The 26,026-nt window shown below is 41.9% G+C and overlaps 1 protein-coding gene across 3 annotated transcripts in view; it reads right to left on the bottom strand.

The window, feature by feature from the left end:
• SASH1 (SAM and SH3 domain containing 1) overlaps positions 1 to 26,026 on the bottom strand; it is a 309,610-nt gene that overhangs the window by 188,376 nt on the left and 95,208 nt on the right. For 2 of the 3 annotated variants that reach the window (XM_045066255.1, XM_045066254.1), the window contains exon 1: positions 4,216 to 4,456. The exons of the other annotated variant lie outside the window; for it this stretch is intronic. In XM_045066255.1, coding sequence (XP_044922190.1) covers positions 4,216 to 4,359 — 144 coding nt within the window. In that variant the 5' untranslated portion in view covers positions 4,360 to 4,456. Of the gene's footprint in view, positions 1 to 4,215; positions 4,457 to 26,026 lie in introns of those variants that run through there. 3 annotated transcript variants of the gene reach the window in all.

Genomic DNA, 26,026 nt, shown 5'->3' on the forward strand with positions numbered 1-26,026 from the left:
CCCTGCGCTCCATCACCCTGCAAATGCACTTATAAAAACCACGAGGCTCTCAGCTGGCGAACGGGAACATAAAATTAAGATGAAGTCAGAATATTTGAAACTGGGGCTGACTCTCAAATTCCAAGACCTAAAATTAATTAAGTCATTAGCTGATGGGCTAAACAGGAGACACCGCCCCAAGAATACGTAAATTAATGCTTTCAAAGGACTTTGCAAAGCCCCCTGGGGATCTTACTAACATCTCCCCTCCCCCAAACTTTGCCTAAAACTACAAAGCAAGCGGGGGAGAGAAAGGAGTGGGGTGTGTGTGTGTGTGTTTAAGGACTTTCCTCAGTAAATAGCAAGACTGGATAAACCTAACAGTTTTTGGACTGAAGTCTACTATGTACTTTTCTGTGGCTTATATAGGCGTAAGAATGGGGGACAGTCCACAGTATTGCCATACAATGGATATTCTCTTAAGCACTGCTAGGAAATGGGTGTAAATTGTAGGAACCAAGCAAGGAACAGAGGAAAAATAAGGTTTGGGGGAGGTGCATCTTGCAGGATCTTGCAAACAATAGACACTTACTAACTCCCTTTTCCTCCCTTCCCAGTTAGCAACCAGCTTTCAAGGACTGGCTCAACTTTAAGAAGTCGTCCAGTTCTGAAGGAAAAATCAGAATCATCACAACTTATGGAACGGATAATCAGTGCCAGAAAAGTGATCTACCATGTCTAATAACTATAGCAGTTCCTACTCATAAAAACCACTACCTTTCCTGCCTTCCCCCAAAAGAAATGTTGTGTCTGCAACATAAAGATAGAAGAGAGAAATCCCATAGGATCCTAACTTGTTTCACACTTCTCCGCCGAAATGCAAGCATGTCCTCGTGAAAGGTGACATGCTTTGAAAACCCAGACGGACCACATGTTGCGGAGTTAAGGAACTGAAGAATAAATTTCACAAAAGAGCCATGGTCTGATTGTTCAGGGTGTACAAACATTTCACAATCTGTCATTATCGTTTCCAGTGGAAGCACCAGGATTTTGGCTTCTATGATGAAACTGCTCGAGTGGTAGTTCAAGGAAGAGCAGAATTTATTAATGTCTTCATGAATGTACCCCATTGCAGCAGGTACAGTCTCTACAGTATTGGGCTTTGATGTGGCTCTTGCATTTCAGAAGCATATACTTTCTTCCTTTTCCATTCAATAAAACCTTGTACTCAGGACCCAGTAAATCCCAAGTACCAGAGATTTAAAAAAGGGGTGGGGGGTAAAATACTGACCCTGCCCTCCAGGCACTCACAAGGGCTAGTGTTTTGGTAAGCTCGTTTTCTCCAAATTCTCTATTTACATATTCACTTACTAGCATTTATTCATTCTAGCACAGCTCCAACATTTTCATGCCATAAATTATACTACTATTTCTTCTCTTAATAAGCATTTGTTAACAAATTATCTAAAAGCAACTGGTTGGTTCAGAACTGTGCAGGACTGAATTAATTTAAATGCAAAATGTATCATAATGAACTCCAACAACTATCCTGAGATCTATGCCCGGGGGTTAGAAACCTACAAAATCCCTGCGGTGGATGCTCAGTGCCTCTCAAGTTGGAAAAGGGAGCTGTGCTCATTCACCTAAAAAATATTTAACTCAACAGTCTTGGAGGTTTGATTTCTACACTTCGTGGAATCCAAAAAGTAAAGTAGCTACTGTGCCTGAAGCCTTGCAAGTATGTTTGGATGTATAATTCCCCTACTACCTCTACTCCCCTCAAGTTCTGTCCTTTAAAAGATGCTTCGAAATAGCATTTTCCTAAAATACTGGATGTAATTACATTTTTCCTGTGTTGATCTGGGACAGTTAACTGGGGGAGTATCATGGCATCAGCCTATACTGAGAACTGGGGTACAGTCTGTCGTTGTCACTAACAAGGTGTCTGTGCCATTGGTCAAGTCACTTCACCTGTACAGGCTGACAGACTGCAATTCTTATTCAAAAAATGGAGGAAATGGTTTCTTTTATCTCAGAAAGAACAAAGAAAGTCAACTGTCAATTGTCTTGATACATTTCTAGAAAGACAGGTTCCTCTAAACACGTGGATGATTATTTTCTAAAAGCAGAAAGAGTAAAGATCCTTTGAAGATGGTGATCTTTTACAGACATGCAAAAAAAAAAAAAAAGAGAGAGAGAGAGAGATAAACTGTATCTTCTTCTGAATTTTACTAAGAAACAATCCTGATGCCCACGTTTACCCCCAAAGGAAAATAAGATTGTCATAAAGATGGGAAAGCAGAAGTGAACATACTTGCTTTAGGACAATCATTTACATTCTTTTCAGTCTTGTACTGAACTACTGGCTCTGTAAGAAGTACATATTTTCTTTTCTCCTACATCTGCCCTTTGAATAACAGGTTTGAGCTTCTCCAGCCCCACCCCATCTTTTAAATCAGCCAAAGAATACTCTGTCACAACTGACCCAACAGCGCTGGAATCTGCCAGGGAAGGGAAAGCAAATCTTCAAAAAGTGCCACCTGCCACCCCCACCCCCAAGCAACCCTGAGCCCACACTCCCATTTAAATGAGCCCCTTCAGCGCTCCCCTCCACAGCCACACCCGAGTAAGAGATGCAATGTGATGTTATCAAACCAATTTTCTCAGTGACTAAAAATTTACAGAGCAGGATCTAAGAAAGAAATAACAAGTTAAGTTTCTGCCTGACTGACATAAAAAACAATCTATCACTATAACTTTAAAGTATTCATTGAGTTTTCTGAAATTTCACTAAAGGCCCATATTCATTAATAAAGTTCAGAAAATGCAAAAACTTGAGATTTAAAATTTTTAAAAAAACATACTTTTTCTAAATATTAGAGAATGAAAAAAGCAGAAATCTTCAGGCTTCCCTGGTTTTCGTAAACACCAATGAAAACCTAAAAACGAGTTAGGTGAGACTTAAGGATGTCTGGAAAGATGAGACACAGGACTATTTTGCAGGGGGGAAAAATAGACAGCTATCACTTATTGAGTACCCATTATATGCCAGTATGCTGAACACTAGATATACATCAACATGACTAAAACTCAGAGAATCTAAAGCGAGGTAATGAAACTGAAGATCTCGTTTCTTTGCCTCATTTTGAGGTAATGAAACTTGAAGATCAGTGGGGTTGAATACCTCGGCCAAGGTCAAGCAGTCAGTCAAAAAGGGACAGTGGGGATTTGACCCAGCCTCACTCACTCCAAAGCCCAAGTGCTTAATTCCTGTGCAAAAACAAAACAAACAAACAAACAAACAAAAAAAAACAGCAACACTTCTCATCAACCCCAAAGGAGAGTTTCTTTTAAAAAACTACACCTTCCATCAGAAAGATAAAAGACCCCAAAGTAAACAGAGAGACTTTTCCGACAACTGCCAATTCCAAATCTTTACAGTGAAATTGACTCTTCATGTGTAGATTAAGATGTTTGACTGTAATAGCGCCCACGCATTTGATTCCGGGCTACCTGCCTACCTACAGCTCCATCAAAATACATCTACTAATTCCCCAGGGTTTTGAACCCTGAACAAGTGAAAGCTTCATCGTCCATGCATAAGAACTATTTTCCAGAAATTATGCCAAATCCATGGGCGGTTTTAGTTACTGGGTATTTCAAAGTACATGACAATACAGATTCAGCGAAATAAGTCCTATTGTTTTTCCTTCCAAACATAAAACAAATATCCTGTAACGCTACAAGTTGAAAAACTGCATACAGAGTAAGGGCATTCTTGGGCAGTTCTGAGAAGATGGTTGTTTTCCTCTCGTGGTCAGACAACAAATGGTGAAGAGATAAACATCAGTCCCATCAGCCTCTTTCCCAGTCCAACTGTGAAAGCACAACAGCCAAGTGCTACTTATTTACATCTAGTCTTTGAAGGAAGCTTTCTAGCCTCTTCCACGCCGACCTCTCAGCAGGTGTCCCAGATTAAACTGGTGACCATCGCACCCGATTGTTTAAAGAAAGATCTTTGATGGGATCTGGGGCTGGTTATTTTTTAATTAGGGCTTGAAATCCTATACGGTGTGTATTCAGCCCCCTGGGACCGACAGCGAGAGAAGGACAACTCCGAGGACTGTGCTTGCCCGCTCGGGCGAGCGCGAAGGGAGCGCGAGTCGCGGAGAGGGCTGTCCCGTCCGGGGGCCTGTGCCCCGCCCCTCCCGCGCCCGCCGGCTCCAGGTAACTCACCAGGATGCCCATCACGTCGGTCCAGAGCCGGGAGAACGCGTCGGACATGCCGGCGCCCACCTCGGGCTCCGGCTCGGGTTCGGGTTCGGGCTCCGGCTCGGGTTCGGGCTCCGGCCCCGGGCCGGCTGCTCCCGCGTCCTCCATGGCCGCGTCCCGCGCGCGCGCTCGCCGGCGGTGCGTCCGGGTCGGGTCCCCCCCGGGCGCCCTCGCTCCGCACCAGCGCGCGGCCGGCCCCCCCGGCGCCGGTCCCCGCCCGCCGCGTCAGCGAGCCGCGCCCCCGCGCCGCATGCCCCGGCCGCCCCGGCGACCCCGCGGGGGCCCCCTCGCAGGCGCCCGCACCTCGGCTCTAGGCGGCGGCGGGCCGCGCTACTGACAACTCCAGAAACTTTCTCCGCCGGGCTCGGCGCGGCCGCGGGGTAGCAGGAGGCAAAGTCCGCACCACCGAGTGGTACGGCGGGGAGCGCCGCGGCCCCGCGGCACTTAAAGCCGCGGCAAAGGCGGTTCTTCCTGGGACCGGGCCGGGCTGGCGAAGGCGCTCGACTCGTCCCTTCCAGCAAGTCTGGGCAGAGCCCCGCAGGGCTGAGCGCGGGGCCTCTGCCCCTGGGCGGGCGCGCCTCGGGACCCCTCTCTCGAAAATGAGCTCTTCCAGCTCCACATGACTCTCTCCCCTCGACGCGAAAGAAAGCGTTTAGCAACAAAAGGTGCTCTGATGTCAGGCTCTTTGCATTGAAATGAGCCACAGACAGGAGAACAAATCGCCTGTTGAAAGAGCAGCCGCGCGGCGGCTCCCGCCTGCCCAGGCTCCCAATCGCGCCATTCACTGAAGCCTTTTCGGTCCCAGCAACTCGAGATCTTGAATCTCCTCTCGCCGAAAGAGTTTCCCCGAGTCGTCGGTGTGCTTAAACAACCCGCACCTCGCCCCTCGCGAAGTCGAGCGACCTCAGGAAATACAACTCTGCGGCCCGCAGCCAGGACTTGCCACAACAAGTGGGAAAGCTTGGGCACGAGCCATTGTGTGCACCGTTTTTTATCACGAGCGGGACAGTTTGGTTCCTGGATGCTCACAGTGTCCTCCATTGCTGGGGGTTTCAGCTGTTTAGGGAAAATGAGCTTCAGGTTTTAATGGTTGCCTTACAGCCAGGGCATAGGGAAAGGCCGTTTTCAAAACTCAAGGTTAGGGTTGTAACCGTTTAGCCAACACACACTCTGGGTCCCATGTGTGTGTTTTCCCAAGGACAAGGTCCATGACAGATTTATTTTATGAGGGAAATAGCCCTGTAGAGGTATTTATTTTGATTCGTTCTTTAAAACCCACTCTGAGCATTTCCTCTGGGAGATGACAGTACATGTCACATCTGATTTGGTGACTGATCACTTCGCCAAACAGTTAAGAAATGTAAGGATACAGATGTAGTGAAAAGAAGGGCCATCTGTAACCCAGTGTTCATAACCCCAATGGCCACAGTCGCCAAACCATGGAAAGAACCGAGATGCCCTTCAACAGACGAATGGATAAAGAAGATGTGGTCCATATGGAGTCCACTATGGAGTATTAGGCCTCCATCAGAAAGGACGAATACCCACCTTTTGTATCAACATGGACGGGGCACTGGAGGAGATGATGCTGAGTGAAATAAGTCAAGCAGAGAAAGTCAATTATAGTATGGTTTCACTTACTTGTGGAGCATAAGGAATAACATGGAGGACATTGGGAGAAGAGGAGGAGAAGTGAGTCGGGGGAAATCGGAGGGGGAGACAAACCATGAGAGGCTGTGGACTCAGAAACAAACGGGGTTTTGGAGAGGAAGGAGGTGGGGGATTGGGTAAGCCTGGTGGTAGGTATTATAGAGAGCACATGCATTGCATGGAGCACTGGGTGTGGTGCATAAACAATGAATTTTGGAACACTGAAAAAAAAATTAAATTAAAAAAGAAAGAAAGAAAGAAAAAGAAATGCAAAGAAACAGCTCCAAAGTGAAAGGACTGAGTGGTACAAAAAAGCAGGTGAGATGCCCCAGGCAGAAAGCCCTTACTTGCTTTAGAGGCCTCTCCAGGTTTTCATTTTGTTTTTCCTTCTGAGTCCACATAAAAGGAGGGGAATAAGATCATGTTCTTGAAATCCCCTTCCTAAAGCAATAATTACTGAAAACACCTATCAATGCAAATGGGCGTATAGCCCTTACAGGAAAGTTCAAAACTGAAAATACTTTTCCAAAAGTAATTACACTTAGCAGTATAACCCCTGATGATGAAAATCCCTGAATTTTGAACGGCAAGAAAAATAATGAGAAAGTTTTCCCTTGAGAGTAAGTAGGCATCATGTTGAAGTGTGAGGAGTGCTGGGCACTGAGTCAACATGGCCAGCCTAGTGCTTTCCTGGGTTGATGCAGGAGGTTTATCAGATACACGCTCTCAAAGGCTACATTGGGGAGGGCTAAATTTCCAGCACCAACCATGACTCTTTCTTCTTGACTCATCAGAGAACCTAAGGGCAAAGCATTTAACCTTTCTGTGCTATAGTTTCCCAATCCTAGATGAGGCAAGGCCTAACTAATTGCCACCCAGCTCCTCAGAGGTGATATTATATTTCAGGGTCATCTAAAGATAGGTACTTTTTAACAACACATATACACCTATCAATATAATTAAACCTTAACCAGCATTTTGGCACTTCTAGAAATCACCCTACCCTAGATATTAAAGTTCCTTTTCTCGGTGCTCAATAATAAGTAACATTTGGTGGCGTTGGGGGGGGGGTGGATGTCGATACCTATAATTTTGCTCTCTATGGATAAATAAGAACTTTGGAGGAGGAGTCACTGTTCGACTTCTACAACATTAATAATTCTGTTAGCCATTTAAAAAGTGAAGCTGAACTTCTCTACTCTCAACTTCATAATGCACATACTCAAAATGAGTCCAATTACTTCTCCCAAATTTGAGTCTTTTCTCCTTTAGTTAATGTCAATCATTACTTTCAAAAATTTCTTTAGGGGCTTTTTAACAAACGTAAGAGAATGACCATCAGCATCATGATCCAAGTACACAGGAATCCTGCTCTCTCTTTCCTCCGTTTCAGGACTCACTCTCATCTAGCTAATTGGAATTGTTATGGTGTTGGTGAATGAATTCCAAGGAAAGAAAGGGATCTAGAAGATTTTCCAGAAATCTAGTGGAGACCCAAAAGTTGATGATGAAAAAATTCTGTGAGTCCTAATAAATATTTATTGCAAGGAATGAAGAGCATCAGAATGTATTCATAGGGTCACCTGGGTGGCTCAGTTGTTAAGCGTTTGCCTTCTGCTCAGGTCATGATCCCAGGGTCCTAGGATGGAGCCCCGTATTGGGATCCCTGCTCAGCAGGAAGTCGGCTTCTCCCTCTCCCACTTCCCCTGCTTCTGTTCCCTCTCTTGCTGTGACTCTTTCTATCAAAATAAATAAATAAATACATAAATAAATAAATAAATAAATAAAATCTTTTAAAAAATGTATTCATAGAGAGTAAATATTGATAATACCTGTCTCACTGTTATTTCTTAAAAATTAGTCATTGCACATATATATGTGTATACGTATGTATACATCTACGCAGGTATAGATGTATAAATGTAAATATGGCTTCCTGTGTAAAAAGTGGTTCTTGCTATGAGTCAGGATCTTAACAGGTTAAAAGTAACTAGTCTAGAAATTGTAGGGTGTTACCTGCAGTCTATTTAGTTCATCATTCTGACATAAGAAAGATAACCAGTCTATTGCTTGACATTAAAGGTGGAGTTACTATAATGGGATCAGGACAGAGTTGGGTTTGGATTTTCACTCAAGTTGTTATAAGACATTGGACAAGTTATTTTTTTCATGTGTAAAATGGGATAATTCCATCTATGTAATATGATTGCTTTGAGGTTATTTGTAATAATGAGGGCAATAATTCTCTACGAATTAGCACCTTTTCCCCCCCTTTGCTTTTCCTTCCCTTAGCCACTCCTAGCATGCGGCGATAGCTATAGCAGGAAACTTCCTTGTTCATACCTTACTCTTATACAAAGGGGTAATTCTTAGTGTTGGAATGCAGTTGCTGACTAAAGGACCAGAGAGTCACCTCTGGCAGGGTGGGGTGATGAGGACCGGTCAGTTTTTACAGTCCGGATAGTAAGAACAGCAAGAACAACATCTGTCATTTACTGCAAATCTACTCTAGGTCAAGCATTGCCTGTGACATTTTAACGATATTTTAGTTAAATGGAGTTTATGATTTCTCACCACGATCTAACCCCTCCACCCTGCTCATTTCCCATTTCAGTCCTTGTTATATCCATGTATTTGTTCAAGCTACAGAAGTCAAGAGACCAACTTGGGTCCTTCCCCTCGCCTACCAATACTCCTGTCTACACCACGGAGAAGCTCTGTTGATTCTACTTCCTGAATACTTGTCAAACTCATCCACTTCTCTTGATTTCCACTGCCACTGTCTTAGTCAATTCTACCACCAGCACTTTTTACAATATTTTATCTAGATCACTGCTTCTCAACATGCAGACTTAAGAACAGAAGCTTTGGGGGCGCCTTGGGTGCCTCAGTGGGTTAAAGCCTCTGCATTCTGCTCAGGTCATGATCCCAGCATCCTGGAATCCAGACCCACATCAGGCTTTCTACTCAGCAGGGAGCCTGCTTCCTCCTCTCTCTCTGCCTGCCTCTCTGCCTACTTCTGATCTCTGTCTGTCAAGTAAATAAATAAAAGTCTTTAAAAAAAAATAATAAAAGAACAGAATCATTGGCATCCCCTAGGAACTTGTTGGAAATGCACACTTCTGGGCCCGCCCCAAGCCTACAGAATGAGACAATCTGGGGTCAATGGAACCAGCCATCTGTACTTTAACAAGCCTCCTACCCTCTCCCACCAAGGTGATTGTGTTATCTGTTCACATTTGAGTGCCATTTAGAACTATGGAAGTGTCAGAATAAGGAAAAAGAATACATTGTTAAGGAAATGTGAGGTTTTAACATATACTGGGTACCTGGGTGGCTCAATTGGTTAAGTGTCTGTCTTCAGCCCAGGTCATGATCCCAGGGGTCCTGGGCTTGAGTTCCACATCAGGCCCCCTCCTCCGTGGGTAGTCTGTTTGTCCCTCTCACTCTGCCCTGCTTGTTCTCTCTCTCTGTCTCAGTCTCTCTCAAATAAATAAATAAAGTCTTAAAAATAAATAAAATATATTGAAAAACCATACCATTAGATTGGTAAAAGAAACCGTCATAAGATAAATAGGAAAGAGTAGGATTCCAAAGACAAATCCCTCTCCATGCTTCCTGTTTTCCTCTCTTAGGTATCAAGTCTCCACAGGACACTTCTCATATTAATTCAGAAGTAGCTTCATGAGTTGAAGTCTTCTGGTTCTTTGCCTTAAATCTTGTGAATTCAGATCTCCAAATCCGACACTTGGTTTTAAACAGCAATTAAATATTGGAATCAAAATGTATTATCCATAAGATAGTACATGTTTTAGGAGCACAGCTGCATTTAAATACTTGGATTTTTTGGTGTTTTTTTTTTTTAAGACACCACCATAGTCTGCACAGAAAATGTGAGATTAGATAGAGATTAAGTCTGAAAGATTATAAATAGCCCAATTTCTTTTTTACCATACTGCCTTCTGAAATTGAGCAGTGAAAATAGATAAGCTCATTTAATTTTTGCCTACCATCAGCAGCCCCCTCTGGCACTCCAACTCAGGGCATTCCACAATGCCTCGGGGATCTAACTTTAAGGAAAGACTGAGATGCTACATTTTTTCCCCTTGACAATAATCCCAAACAATTTTTTTCACAAATGCCTTAAAGGTGAGCCAAGCCCCTGCTTAAGCATTACCTGTTTAAAAGCCTCTTCAGGGGGCACCTGGGTGGCTCAGTGGGTTAAGCCGCTGCCTTCAACTCAGGTCATGATCTCAGGGTCCTGGGATCGAGTCCCACATCGGGCTCTCTGCTCAGCAGGGGGCCTGCTTCCCTTCCTCTCTCTGTGATCTCTTCCCTTCCCCTCTCCTACTGTGATCTCTCTCGGTCAAATAAATAAATAAAATCTTTGAAAAAAAATAAATAAAAGCCTCTTCAGCTCAAAATATTCAGTAAGAGAGATGAGAAAAGAGCTCAGAGCAAACTAAAGAGGAATTAAAATAAAGTGAAGACCGATCTCAGGCTAGGGAGAGAAAGTAAATAAGGAAAACCAGGATTTAGGGCTAGAAAGAAATGCTTTTCTCAGAAATCTCTTCTTCCACTCTGATTAGCTACGTTCCTAGCCTAGCCAGTCAGGTTGTTGTCTGTGTTGATGCTGTGTAAACACCAAGGGTCTGCCCGGGAATTATTCCATCAGGCATAAGAGTATCATGATTGAGAATTCCTTCTACATAGTAGGGTCAGACTAGATAATTTCTAAAGCCATTTATAATTCTAAAATACCAGGATTCTGAACTATTCAACAAGGTACCCTGTATGACAAGAAGCTAAGACAATTCCTGTGGGCTGCCAATAGTGATTTCACAATGTTTAAGGCAAAGAACCAGAAGACATCAACTCATGAAACTACTTCTGAACTAATATGAGAAGTGTCTTGTGGATCGTAGGAGTGGAAAACAGGAAGCATGGAGAGGGAATTGTCTTTGGAATCCTACTTCCTATTTATCTTTTTAGCTTAGGAGAGTGTTAAGGGGGGGGGGAGGAATGTGCTAATAAGAGACCAGAGATTTTGTTAAATATTTCCAAATTATGCAAGGAAAGGTTTAAAGGCACAGCTGGGAAGTATCACCCACCAACTGAAATGCTTCCTCAATCTTGTCTATTTTATAAACTTTACTGTATAAGAATGCCTACTTGGCTGTCCCTATTGGTTAAATACACTTGTGAAAAATAAGGTTTTCCCATTAAATTAAAAATCTCCAGTTAAAACCGTTGCTCTGCCCCTTTAAGTTCCATAATATTATGTATGTGTACGTGTGACAAAAGTTTCTCACATAATTAATCCCAGTAACCATAGAAGACAATTACAATCTTATCTGGAATTGAAGTATTAGCCAAAATACTTCAGATGAACAACAACCCAAAATAACCTATGATTACAGACACTTGCATATGACTATTTTATAAAGAGGGGAGCACTGCACTGAGTATAGCATTCTGAAAAAAATTCACATTGACTCATTAAAACAAAGGAAAAGCGTGATACTACTTTGCCGCTCACTTTTTTTAAAAGAGTCATGCATTTACTATATAAATTACTTGAGGGAGAACTATGGGTCTTAGACATACTGCCCAGGCTGGCATTAAATCTCTCCATGGTTCTGCTTGACTCTGTTCTACATCTTTTGTGAAGAAGCCAACACTTCCGATCATAAGGAGCAAGATTTAACAGTAGTAAAATTTATCTCCTAGCTATTTAAAAACAAAACAAAACAAAAACAACAAAAACCCAAAAACTCCCATTCCTGTTCCTGGAAGAGAAGAAAAAACCCCTCAACTTTCCCTTTGGCTATAAAATTCTATCATTTTAGAATCTTAGAAACACATATCTTCCTTCTCACGCAATCTGACTCCCCTGCTTTCCATGAATAGTAAATCTTACAGTTTCCCCCTCATCATTCAAGGCCATTGTCCCTTCTTGGGTACTCTCTTTCCAGTTGCGCTTCCTGTGACAAACACAGGCATGAGTGCATGGGCACGTGAAAACACACACACACACACACACACACACACACACACACAAAGGCTCAGTTATCTCAGTTTTTCTGAGCTGCCTTATACAATTGAAGATATAAATAAATGAACTTGGTGAAGAACTCACCAAGAGAGGTGGTGCCATGGGAAAGTCTCAATGAGCTTCTCACATATGGAGACAGAAATCTGAATGACAGGACATCGGGGTCATAGCTACTTCTTTAAATAGTGCCCTGGTCCAGCTTAGAGAAACACTTCCCTGTTGAGGGAGGCACATAATAGGCTGTGTTCCTTCAGTTAGCACCGAATAGGTTGGAAATCTAAAAGAAATATTAATATGGGGAAGCAGGCACCAGATTTTCTGCACCATTTCCCTCTCAATGAACCCAAATATGTTTAAAGGAACCAAAAAATGGATTGTCTGGGTATAATTTTTTCCCTATGCCTTATAAATGAAACAAGTAGGTGCTAGCTACTCTTTATCTAATAAATATTCTCAAAAAATCAGATGATGTTGATTCCAAAAGCAAAGAGACACTGAACAAAGGACACTTGTTCAAGAAATGAGGTCATTTGGATAGTCTATCCATTAAGAAAAAGCCTATTTTGCTTTCAGAGGTCACCTATTAGGGCAGGAAATCCATCTTTCAGCCAGTGGACTAACATCTGGCCTAAGTCTTCTGGACTGAAATGTCAATTTCCTGATCTAAATGGAACACACATGAAAGAAGAAAAGATGAAAAATACAAATCTTCCTTTGCTGAAGAATTCCTCAACAGTAGCATAGATTATAAAAATTCTCCAAAAAACAGCTACTTTTGAAAAATCAAAACTAACAAACAAAAACAATAAAATATCTGTCTGAAAATTTTCTTTCTTTCTGTAATAACTACTTAAAGGCAAAATTAAGAGGCTAAAGCTAAGTTATAGCAAATCAACCATTCACTGGGAAATCCATAAATAAATCTACTCTAGACCAGCTCATCACCATTCATGATGATTCATCCCAGGCTGGGCCAGATTTGCTCTTGAACTATGAGAGAGAGAGAGAGAGAGAGATCTACTAAATCAATAGTATACAACTTAAAAAAAAGAGAAATGGGAAGATGTTAAACCAACATCACAAAATAACCTTCTAATACTGGTTAAAAGTGTCATAAATGGAGTGCTTGGGTGGCTCAGTCAGTTGAACGTCTGACTTGATTTCCACTCTGGTGGTGCTCTTGGTGTTGTGGAATCCAGCCCCACGTTGGGCTCTATGCTCAGTGCAGAGTCTGCTTGGGATTCTCTCCCTCCCTCTCCCACTGCCCCATCCCTACTTGGCTTGTGCTCTCTCTAAGTAAATAAGGGGAACCTAGGTGGTTCAGTTAGTCCGGCATCTGCCTTCAGCCCAGGTCATGGGATCGAGCCCCATACAGGGCTCCCTGCTCTGTGGGGAGCCTGCTTCTTCCTCTCCTGTTCCACCTGCTTGTGTGCACACACGCTCTCTCTCTCTCTGTCAAATAAATAAATAAAAACTTAAAAAATACATAATTAATTAAATAAAATCTTTTAAAAAGCACTATCAAACATTTCATGTATAATACTTATGTTTATACTACTTCTTGTACTCTGAGAATATCACATAATTTTGACTAGTCTTTCTCTTACTGGTTTAAATTAGAGGGATTTTGGTCTATTATTAATTCATTCAGTCTGTCATCATGCAACAAACATTAATTGAGTGCTGATTACGTTTGACATCTTGTTCCGTATTAACAAAAGATAGCTGTGGTTTTCAGGAGCATCTAATATATATATTTTTAAATGATGCAGTCTTTAAGTCATGCTCCTAATCTAGGCAAGTGGTTACAAAGATTAGTAATATGGGTACCTTATCACACGCATATCGGTTCTTGCCTGATCTCACACTGCTTTTCCAGCTTGATTTTCTGTTAGGATCCAACATTGAATTACTCTGGGAGGCTTCTATCTACCTTTTCCCACATTCTCTGGGTTTTTCTATTTTCTGCTTCTCTGTTTTGTTCAGTCTATTCATTTTTCCTAGAATATTCCCGCATTCTGTCCCCAGCTTTATTGAGATATAATTGACATATAACATTGTGTAAATTTAAGGTGTGCAACACGTCAACTTGCTACACTTATATATTGCAAAATGATTACCACCATAACACTAAGTTAACACTTCCATCATCATCATGTCACATAATTACTGTTTCATTTTTGTGGTGAGAACATTTAAGATCTATCCTGTTAGCAACTTTAAAATATATAATAGTATTACCAACAATAATCACCATGCTGTCTATTAGATCCCCAGAATTTAGCTACCTTACAAATAAAGTTTGTACCCTTTGACCAATATCTTCCACCCCTCCAACATCCCCCCACCCGGCCCCTGCCCCCATGGTAACCACCATTCTACTTTGGTTCTGAGTTTGGCTTTTTTAGATTCCACATATAAGTGATATCATACAGAATTTGTCTTTCCCTGCCTGACTTATCTCACTTAGCATAATGCCCTCAGGGGCGATCCAAGTTGTCACAAATGGCAGAATTCCTTCTTTCTGATGGCTGAATAATAATTCCGTTATATTTATATTTATACATATCACATATTTGTATCCGTTCACTTGCTGACATATACTTAAGTTGTTTCTATATCTTGAATATTGTGAACAATGCTGCAACGAACACAGGAGTGCAGATATCACTCTGAGATGCTTTTTTTCATTTCCTTTGGATATATACCCAGAAGTGGAATTGTTGGATCAAATGGTAGTTCTATTTTTAGTATTTTGAAAAATCTCCATACTGTTTTCCATTGTGGTTGTACCAATTTACAGTTCAACAGTTCACAAGGATGCCTTTTTCTCAAGTATCTTTATTGTATCTTTATTTTTTATTTACTTATTTTTGAGAGACAGAGAACACGAGCAGGGGGAGGGCCTGAAGGACAGGAGAGGGAGGTGGCGAGAGAGAAGCAGACTCCCCACTGAGTGTGTAGCCGATGTGGGGCTGGATCTTACAACCCTGAGATCAGGACCTGAGCCTCAATCAAGAGTTGGATGCTTAGCCAACTTAGTCACCCAGGTGCCCCTCAAGTATCTTTATTTTTTGAAAGAGTCACAAGATACGATGGGTAGTAAAAAAATAAAACTGGTATAAATGAGAAGGGAAAAGTGAAAAAGACAAAACTTGGGGAATACCAGCATTCAGGAGAATATCATAAGGAAATGACATGATGTCTGAGTGAAGGCGGTCCCAGAGGGGCTGGATCATGATGGCACATTGTCAAGGGAGGTCAGAATTATAGGAAAGAGACATCAGCAGGGTCCAATATGATGGAAAAGTCAATGGAACTGAATACTCATTTGGGGGGTCAATATTAATCTTACTTGACCAGTGCAATTTCAGCATCAGGGGAAGGAGTAGAAGCTACATCGCAGGAGACTGAAGAATGATGGAGAACACTGGATGAAGAAAAATAAGAGATGGGTCCACAAAATCTGAAGAAAGGTTTTTTTTTTTTTAGATTTTATTTATTTATTTGACAGAGATCACAGGTAGGCAGAGAGGCAGGCAGAAAGAGAGGGGGAAGGAGGCTCCCTGTTGAGCAGAGAGCCCGATGAGGGGCTCGATCCCAGGACCCTGGGATCATGACCTGAGCCGAAGGCAGAGGCTTTAACCCACTGAGCTACCCAGGCACCCCATGAAGAAAGGTTTTTAAGGATGTGAAATATTTGAGTGAATTTTTAAGTTAAGCAGAAAAGAACTGGTAGAGAAGGAGAGGTTGGAACTTTAAGACAGGGTATTTCTAGAAGATCCCAGGGGAATTGATGGTAACAAAATTAACAATTTATATTTTTGAGAAATTATTGTTATTGGTTTCTCTTATTTTGAGGCCAAATAGACTACCTCTTTCTTGCCAACACATTTTGTCCTGCCTAGTAACACAACAAAATTGATCTAAGTATTCTTTGTAAGAATTTTCCTGTGCTATACACAAACCACCTTCAGTGAATTTTTGATTTTCACAAGTTTCTTATTCAAACACTTTAAGTATTTCAGTTCAATAAATATTTATGAAATGTCTACTGTGCTCTCAGCATTGGGAATATAAAAATATGTTCCAGATCCTGATCATGATCAGCTTAGTCCAATGAGGGAGACAGACACAGAAACAAATATTCTCAACCCAGTGCCATAAAAGAATGCATGGGTTCTTTATAAACTGAGACTAGATAGTCATTGTAGCCTGGAGGCATCGTGGAAGACTTCCTACAAGAGGCATTCTTTGAGTTAATAAGTCTTGAAAGATGAGTCAGAATTAGCTAGCTAGACGGGGGCTAATTTGGTTTCAGGCTATGAGAACAGCAGAAGCAAAGGCACAAAGACATGAAATAGCGGTATGTGTTGGGGGAACATAAAGCAGTTCTAAGAAATGCTGGAGAGAGAACGACTGGATCCAGAGCTCAGGGTATGGACTGACCAGTCACACCTCACTTTGTATGCTGTAAGCTGAAGAGGGTGGCCTTAATGCTCTGGAAGAGCTCATCTTTTATATTTCGATGCTTCCTATTTCCCTTCTGGGAGGGTAACCTTCCTTTTACTTTTGAACGGCACCAGGAATGGCAGCAGCCCCTGGGCTGGGTAGGTAACTCCCCAGTTTTCTGATAACTGGGTGCACATGAAATGCCACATGCACATTAGGGATGTAGTACAATTTAGAACACTTAATTAATGTTAAGGTCATACCTGCCCAAAGGCCATGCTGAGTTTTTCTTTTCCTTTCCTGTATTAGTATATTGGCCACCCCCCTTGATATTTTCTGGCAGCGGTACCAATCAGCTTTATGCAAAGGATCTCATCCCAGATCTCTCTGCTAAGTCTGTGATCTGAAACAGTTCACAATCTCTCTGGCTCGCCGAGTCCTTAACTCTAAAATGAAGGGGGTACAAGAGATATTTGAGGTTTCTTCCATTTGTGACATTCTGTAAAGCCAAAAGGGGGGGGGCGGTTTAGGTATAGAAACTGGCTTAAGGAGAGGGCACCTGGGTGGCTCAGTCAGCTAAGCATCTGCTTTTGGCTCTGGTCGTGATCCAGGATCCTGGGATAGAGCCCCGGGTTGGGCTCCCTGCTCAGCAGGGAGTCTACTTCTCCCTCTTCCCCCGGCTCATGCTCTCTCTCTAGCTCTCAAATAAATAAATAAAATCTTAAAAAAAGAAAAAAAAAGAAAGAGGCTTAAGGAATAAGGACTAAGGAAGTAAGGAGGTGCTAAAAGTCTGGGGAGCAGGGCTATGTCTTCCCTGCTTAGTGCACAGTATTTATACAATGAGTGGATTATGGAAGATAACACGTCTAAGAAATGGCTTATGTGTACCTTCCTGATGAGACTAGAGTGGTCCTCAATTTTCCATCTAGGAATCAAACAATGTCTTCATAAAGGTGGCAATGAAATGTGACTGGTACAAAGAAAATCATCATTGTAAATTAGTGTAAGAAATTAGTTCAGAAATTTGGCAGGATGCATCAAAATCCAAAACAATGTTTATATTCTCTAACCTGTTGGTATTTAGATTTTGGGGAATGCATACCAGTAAATTATTGGGGGGAAAATGAGACACACAGGAGCTTATTATTGCATTTTTTATAATATTGAAAATTTGGAAAGAAGCTTCATGTTCCATAAGAGAAAAATTGTCAAATGAATGATATTGAAAGGATAATATCCACTGATTAAAATGTTAACATAAAGAACATGTAACAGCATGAGAAATCCTCTGTATGAGATAGTTAACTCTGAGAAATTAAGAGTGCAAATGAACAGAGGTGAGAAGAAAATCTGCAAATAGTCTATGCTGTTCTTTGAAGTATAGGAGACCAATAAATAAATTTTTTTAAACAATAAATGAATGTAAAATGAAAACTGGTGATGGATGAGGTTGTTGGAATTTTGAATTAAATTGTCATTGAAAAATTCTCTATGCGGTTACTCTGTTGTTTGATGATTAACACAGAGTTAATGTTAATGGCTAAAATTTATTGTTTACTGTGGATGGACACTATCCTATAGATTATATATTTTGAAACACTAAAAACACTACCTATTCCCCCATTGCCTTCCGAAACATGCCTGCTACTTTTCTTCCTTCAGATTCAAGCCTTCATGGAACAAAATTCAACGCTGGCCAGACACGATTGTGCCCTAATGGTCTGCCAAATGAATGAACGAATGAATATTTCAATGAATGAGAGAGGCAGAGACTGAAGCCCACGATACTAGTGCCTTAGAATGCAAGGTATCTGGCATGACACTAAGGCAGAAATTCCCAGTACTCATTCAAAATCTTAGACTTCTAGTTTCTCTATGTAAATAGTTGCAAAAATTGGAAGGATTAAGTTTCTGAGGCTGAAAGACAGAGAGTTCTCAAAACCCAGTTTCAGAAAGTATAACCTTTTGTATTACTTGTGATAATTCTTGAATGCCTCACTGTTAAATGATGGGGTGTGCTGAGAAAGGTTTACTTATTGTAGCCTTTTGGAAAAGGAATAGGAGTGTATTATGGCAAATTTTTAAGGAATGGACCCGAATGGATCCAGCATCCAATAAAAGCAAGCCAGAGCTGTTGGGAGTCACATTTGAAAAGGGTTTTCTCAATATTTCCTCAAAGCTTCTTAATAATAACAAATACTCAGGAATGACCTCTTTTGATCCACCCATAGGGTTTAACTTGCTTGGTTTTGCAGGTATGATGATAAACACGGTGTCGTAAATTAACAAGAGCTCCTTATTGAGCTGAATTATATCACTGGCTTATGCATGCCTAAGTTTTTTAGAGGCCATTGGAATTGCTTGTCTGCTTCCAAGAGAAGTATTGAGCCTTTGGTCCGCAACACAAGCAATTTCACCCTTGATTTTTCTTGGATACAGAGTCTACCTTCTTTACTATTCATCTCAGCTTTTCCACTGAAAGAAACTATTTTTGAAGTTGCTCTGTGCCGTTGGCTCTTTCTCCTTATCCCTTCCCTTTCTGGCTGATGCAGAATGGAACTCAGTCAGCCAGGTGCCCCATCTGATCACCATTATATTCCTCGAGGCACAAATGGCAGTATTTTTAAGCAATGGCAATCTCGGGGGTTTTATTTCAACAGCTCATGTGACATAAAGAGCCTTCCTTTGATCTTTCAAGCATATACTCAAGACACACACTTCTTCCCGTAAATCTATGATCCCCACCTAAGCCAGAGCCTGGGCACCTCGGAAAAGCAATAATGAATAGTACTTGAATCGTCCCAACATATGGTGGCTGGTTTCTCCTAGAAATATTTATAACCTAGGGAGGAAAACCAGCAAAACTTTTCATAAACCAATGGTGTCAAACAGTTGGTGCTCTCGGTCTATAAAATAAAATGCCTAACTTTCAGTGCCTGTGAGAAGGAAAATTGAGAGTCCGAACGCACACTGCCCAGCATTTCCTGAGAGCTTTCTTCTAATCATAGATGCGTTCTGGGCAAGCCAATTAATCTGGGCACCATGCCCGGGAGTGGGCAGTGTGTGGCTGGATGTTAATAACAGCATGACATATCTCTCTGCCCTGTACCCACTTAATTTGTCCCTGGCTGGAATACATGAACTTTTACTTGTGCTATTATCATCATATCCTGTCTAGACCAAAAGCAGCTACAGAGTGGCTCCCTTCATATTCAGTGAATTAAAAATAAAAAGACCCGTCTGCTCCACACTGCCTCCACGGGGGACTCTGATGGGTTTCTACTCAGCTTCTCCCGTCTAAAATGGGAGAAACAGGGATGCCTGGGTGGCTCAGTTGGTTAAGCAGCTGCCTTCGGCTCAGGTCATGATCCCGGCGTCCTGGGATCGAGTCCCGCATCGGGGTCCCTGCTCCGCAGGGAGCCTGCTTCTCCCTCTGGCTCTGCCTTCCACTCTGTCTGCCTGTGCTCGCTCTCACTCTCTCTCTCTCACAGATAAATAAATAAAATCTTTAAAAAAATAAATAAAAATAAAAATAAAATGGGAGAAACAGAGGGAAGACCATGGAAGCTGCTTCCATCTGGAAAAAGATAAGAGTGAAATGATGGCAGATAGTAAACAGTGATATGAGTCCAGTGATACTATGTTCTAAGAAAATCACTTGAAAAGCCCATGAATGTTTTAAATCAAGCTAGGCAGAAGTAATATTTGGACTCTGTTTTGATTCTAGTTTGAAAACACTGGTGTGCCAGGAAATCGGTGAACAAAAGGATTACTGGAGCCTCAGAGTTGGGAAGGGGAAGAATGTACTGGTCCACAGCACAAGGACTTGGGAAGGCAAAACTGTTCAAGGGTATGGCAGGTTTTCTTATTGCTGAGGTTGTGGCAGGCCGAGGAAGCTCCCACGACCAAGTAAAGACAATCCTTTTGATATAAATTAGCTTCAGTTTAATATAAACCTGATCAATCAAGGTATCAGAAAAAAAGAACACAACTGTCCACTTAAGGATTCATCCAAGGATCTAAGGGGCACAGGCTTTGCCTTCAGACCTGCCAAGCTCAACTTTCAAGTTTCACTTTCTCTGGTTATGAAATAGGGTTAAAAACTAAAAATTAAAAAAAATAAAATAGGGTTCATGATAATGTCTACGACATATGTTGATGAAAGGAATAAGAGAGCTACAGGACTTGACACCATGCATGGCACATAATAAATTATCAATAATAATATTAATAATACTAACAATATTAACTACTTTTTTATTTTTTAAGAATTTATTTATTTATTTATTTGATAGAGAGAGAGAGAGTGCACAAGCACGGGGAGCAGCAGAGGGAGAGGGTGAAGCAGGCTCTCTGCTGAGCAGGGAGCCTGACTTGTAGCTCAATCCCGGGACCCAAACTGAAGGCAGATGCTTGACCAACTGAGCCACCCAAGCACCCGTAATATTAGCTACTTTTAATATTATGACATAGAAAAGCACTTAATACTGTCATAAAGAGAGCCCTGAAAAAAATGGTAATGATGGATATTAAAATTTTAATTTCAGTTCTGTTTAATACTAATGATAAATAGTAGCCCACTTAATCCCTTGAAGGCAGACCATTAACTTTTTTTTTTTTAAATCATCTATACTATTGTTCATTAATAGACATGGGCTTACAGATGTTGATTGACAGATGAATGGATAAAGACGATGTGGTACACACACACACACACACACACACACACAGGAATATTATGCAGCCATTAAAAAGTGAAACCTCGGGGCGCCTGGGTGGCTCAGTGGGTTAAGCCGCTGCCTTCGGCTCAGGTCATGATCTCAGAGTCCTGGGATCGAGTCCCGCATCGGGCTCTCTGCTCAGCAGAGAGCCTGCTTCCCTCTCTCTCTCTGCCTGCCTCTCCATCTACTTGTGATTTCTCTCTGTCAAATAAATAAATAAAATCTTTAAAAAAAAAAAAAAGTGAAACCTCGCCATTTGCAATGACATGGATGGAACTAGAGGGTATTATGCTAAGTGGAATAAGACGGTTGGAGAAAGACAAATACCATCTGATTTCACTCATACATGTGATTTAAGAAACAAAACAGAAGAACATAGGGGAAGGGAAGAAAAAATATGATAAAAACAGAGATGGAGGTAAACTGTAAGAGACTATTAACCGTTAAGAAACAAACTGAGTTTGTTGCTGGAGGAGAGGTGGATTGGGGCATGGGGTAACAGGGTGATGGGCATTAAGGAGGGCATGTCACGTAAGGAGCACGGGGTGTTATATGCAATTGATGAATCACTAAGTTCTACCCCTGAAACTAATATGACAATATATGTTCACTAAACTGAATTTAAATTTAAAAAAAATAAAAAATAGACTTGGGGCTTTGGAGAGAATAAGGTATTGTAAATGGATCCTCTCTTTCTTGTCTCTCCTTTTGAGTTAGGGACACAGTAATGGTGTTGGGAGAAGAGAGAAAGAGAACACTAAGACATTTATTTCCAAAATTTGAGGACCTAAAAGGAAAATGTATGCCATTGATTACAGGAAAATGAGCATGAGTGTCTTAGAAATAACCCTTGGACTCAGGCACAATGTGATATACTCAGTGGGCTCCGTAAATTCCTCATTACCATATAAATTGTTTTCAAGTCTGATCTAATAGGATATGATTAATAATTGGGATTTGTTTTCTTCCAAGAAGCTGAATAATTGAAGGAACCCAATACAGTGTAAAAGACCACTTCCAAACCGATCAAGTAAGTGTTTTCTGCTTTGTTTTGTATAAACAAAATGTTCTAATTAGCATGCAGGGTCCTCGTGGATGCTGAGCAAGGAAGAACGTGGCTGTGGTCTTGGCATTGCATGTGTTTGCTCCAGGAAGTGGGGCCGCATCTACTCACCATACGGCTTATGAAATGAGAATTGCAAAAATTATGGCTGCACCAGGACAGGACTTCTGACTCTGGGTTGTTTATCCTCTGATTAGAATACCTAGTCTGCTCCAAGGACTGGTTGAGCTACTTCCCAGCCCCTTCACTTCCTCTTTAGACCATTTCTGAGAAGCACAAGCTCGTTTCTGGTGTAAATTTAATGCAACGTGAATTGCTTTTGAAAATCTGGACAGGAAAACACTGAGCTTATGCTAAAGGTAATTTTTGGAGGAACAAGGTTTCCTTGTTCAGGTTGTCCGACATTCAGAGCTATGCAAGGGAGTGGGAAGGATTGGCAAGTTAAGGGAAATAAATCTGGCAAAATAAGCCCTTTGATTGGGACTTCACACAGTGTGCTCTGGCCAGCTGACGCCGTTACAGCCCTCACTCCTCCACCAGAAGGAGCAGGTAGCAGTTTCTAATTCTGCCGCCCACCCTAAACCAGGCACGCAGCTGCACGCGCGCAACCACCGAGGCCCTTGTCAATTAGCAACAACATTAAAAAGGACATCCCATCTGCTCTACAAATGTCAAGGAGCTCATGCCACCTGTTGAGGGATTGTAGGGACAGTAGAAGGGCAGAGAGTCTCGACACAGGTTTATCTATTTATACAAACAAAGGCCCACTTCATTCGATGTTCTGCTTCTCTCCCACCACCCTCTATTTCCCTTCTTTGCCAGAAATCTTTCGAATAGCTTCGCAGTGGTATTTTGCACCCGAAGGAGAGTTAGTTGTCTTTAAATACCATGTCCCAAGAAGCACAGGCCACTGAAAGACATGCACTATCCCTCAAATAGTAGGCAAAGTCACAGCTTCAAGTTTTTCTGGAACCATCCTCCCCATGCATTCACCAAGAAGCAGGAAGGAAAACTGCAGCCAAGAGGTTTAAAACTGGAGCTTAGCATGACTTTTCTCCAGGCGAATCGAAGACACTAGAAGGGGTTCAGGAGCGTTTATGAAAGCTCTTTTCCAAAAGAGCTACTCATTCTGGACGTTAGGATAGTATGTCAGAATCAGGATGTCATGTTAGATTATGTGAGCTTCCCCCCAGCCTCTGCTGATGTGTTTTCCCCACACAGCATCCAAGGCCAACTTGGAGGTTTGGCTCAAAAGTTCCCCTGCCATGAATTCCGATGACCTGCTTGGTGTGTGTTTGGGAGGGGGTAGCAGAGGGGTGTTTCTTTCTGGCTCTCCTTCACCTTGTCTTTTCAGTCACTCCACATCTCACCGGCTCCCTATCTGCAGAGACTTAACCAGTCCTTCAAGACACAGTCAGAAGCCACCCCTACCTCTGGACGTTTTGTTGGCAGCACCGCCCTCTCCCCCAGTCAGAGCCTCCTCCTTCTCCATGATTTCAGAGACAGTATCTCTGCCAGCTTCCCACTTATAGAACTTAACACATTACCTTTCGATTGTTCATTCACTTCCTTGTCTCTTCTGTTGGACTGTGAGCTGCCTGTGGGCAGGGGCTCATGGTCTTTTCTTCTTATTACTCTTAGTGCCCAGCCCACTGCCCTCACCTACAAGATTCTCCACTAAGAGCAATACTAATGGTCAAAACTTCAGGAGTCCTTCCAATATGCCAGGCACAGACAGCTAATTTTATTTCGGACAGTATGGCATTTAATTCTCAGAACGTATTTTTTCTGCAATGCTACTATATATATATTTTTCATTTTAAAGATAAGAACATAAAGATTTAAGAAAGTTACAAAAACTTGCCTAAGGTCCCTCACTCAGCTTAAAGTGCCAGAGCAGTGTTTTGGTTTGTTTTAATACTACCTTCATAGTTTTTGACAACAAAGTGCTCAGGAAGGGCTGTCCACCATACTGCTGCTTTTTCTTCCAAGTCATGTTTATGGAGGTGTAATTTTCACATAGTAAATGTCATGCTTTCTGCTGTACAGAGCTGTGGTATTACAGTCATGGAAGCACCATGGAAGCACCACCACAATCCAGATATTGAGTCACAGGACTGTACACCAGAAACTAATATTACACGGTATGTTAATAACCAGAATTAAATAAAAACATTTAAAAAATAGGACAGTTTCATTATCCAAAGAATGCCCCCTGACCTGAAGTGATCAACCCCTTCCCCTGCTCCCAGGCTCTAGAAAATACTGATCTGATCTCTATCTTTCCTCTTTCGCCTTTTCCAAAGCGCCACCCAAGTGGAATCATACAGCATGCAGCCTTTGGAGTCTAGATCCCTTCCCTGAGCCTTTCACGGTTGTGAAGCGTCTGTGATTCATCGGCGGTGCTGCCTGTATCAGTAGTTCTGTTTTATTGCCGGGTGACGTTTCACTCTATGGGTGTACGGCAGTTTATTCATTAATCATTGAAATGTGCTTGGGTGCTTCCTGGTTTTGTTGGTTATGAACCGAAGTACTTAGAAACATGCTCGGAGGGGCAGCGGGGTGGCCCAGTCAGTTAGGTCTCTGCCTTTGGCTCAGGTCATGATCTCAGGGTTCTGGGATCAAGCCCCACATCGGGCTTCGTGCTCAGCAGGGCATCTGCTTCTCTAGCTTCCTTTGCTCTCCCCTCTCCGCCCAGCACCCTCCACCCACCTTTTCATGCCAGCTTCTCTCTCTCATAAATATGTCTTAAAAAAAAAAAACTCTAAAAGCAAAAATAAAAACAACAAAAAACATTCATGGACAGGTGTTGGGTGAACATAGGTTTTCATTTCATGTGGGTAGATAGATACCGAGGAGTAGGATTGCTACATAGGATAAAATTTGCCAAATCTTTCTTCTGAAGTGGCTGTATCCTTTTGTGTTCTAATAAGCAACATGTGAGAGAACCCCTTGCTGCTGTCTTGCCAGTACTTGGTATTCCCAGTTTTCCTTTTTTTTTTTTTTTCTTAAGACATCCTAATAGGGTGTCCCTGGCTGGCTGAGGTCAGAGAACATGCAGCTCTTGATCTCTGTCTTGATCTCTGAGCCATGGGTTTGAGCTCCACATTGGGTGTAGAGATTACTTAAATAAGTATTTTTTTTTTTTAAAAGACATCCCGGGGCACCTGGTTGGCTTAGGGGATTAAGACTCTGCTTTTGGCTCAGGTCATGATTTCAGGTCCTGGGACTGAGCCCCGAATCAGGCTCTGCTCAGCAGGAAGCCTGCTTCCCTCCCTCCCTCTCTGTCTGCCTCTGCCTACTTGTGATCTCTCTCTTTGTGACAAATAAATAAATAAAATCTTAAAAAAAAAAAAAGACATCCCAAGAGATATCTAGAGGTATTTTATTGTTGTTTTTATTTGTATTTTTCTAATGACTAAAGATATTGAGGAACTTTTCATGTGTTCTGTGTACAGTCTTTTGCCCATTTTAAAAACTGGGCTGTTTTCTTATTATTTTGTTTTATTTTTAAAGAGATTTTATTTATTTATTTGAGAGAGAGAAGGAGCAGTGGGGAGGGGCAGAGAGGGGGAGAGAGAGAGAGAGAGTGAGAGAGACTCCCCACTGAGCAGGAACTCCAATGCAGGGCTCAATCCCAGGACCCAGAGACCACGACCCAAGCTGAAGGCAGATGCTCAACTGACTGAACCATCCAGGCGCCCCTGTTTTCCTATTATTGAATTTTGAGATCTTTGAATATATATTCTGGATACAAGTCTTTTATCAGATACGTGCTTTGCAGATATTTTCTCCCAGTCTGTGGTTGTCTTTTCATTTGTTAGTGTTTTTCAA

Source organism: Mustela putorius, unplaced genomic scaffold, assembly GCF_011764305.1.
Source record: "Mustela putorius furo isolate JIRA1106 unplaced genomic scaffold, ASM1176430v1.1 tig00003863_pilon_pilon_pilon, whole genome shotgun sequence".
Taxonomy (NCBI): domain Eukaryota; kingdom Metazoa; phylum Chordata; class Mammalia; order Carnivora; family Mustelidae; genus Mustela; species Mustela putorius.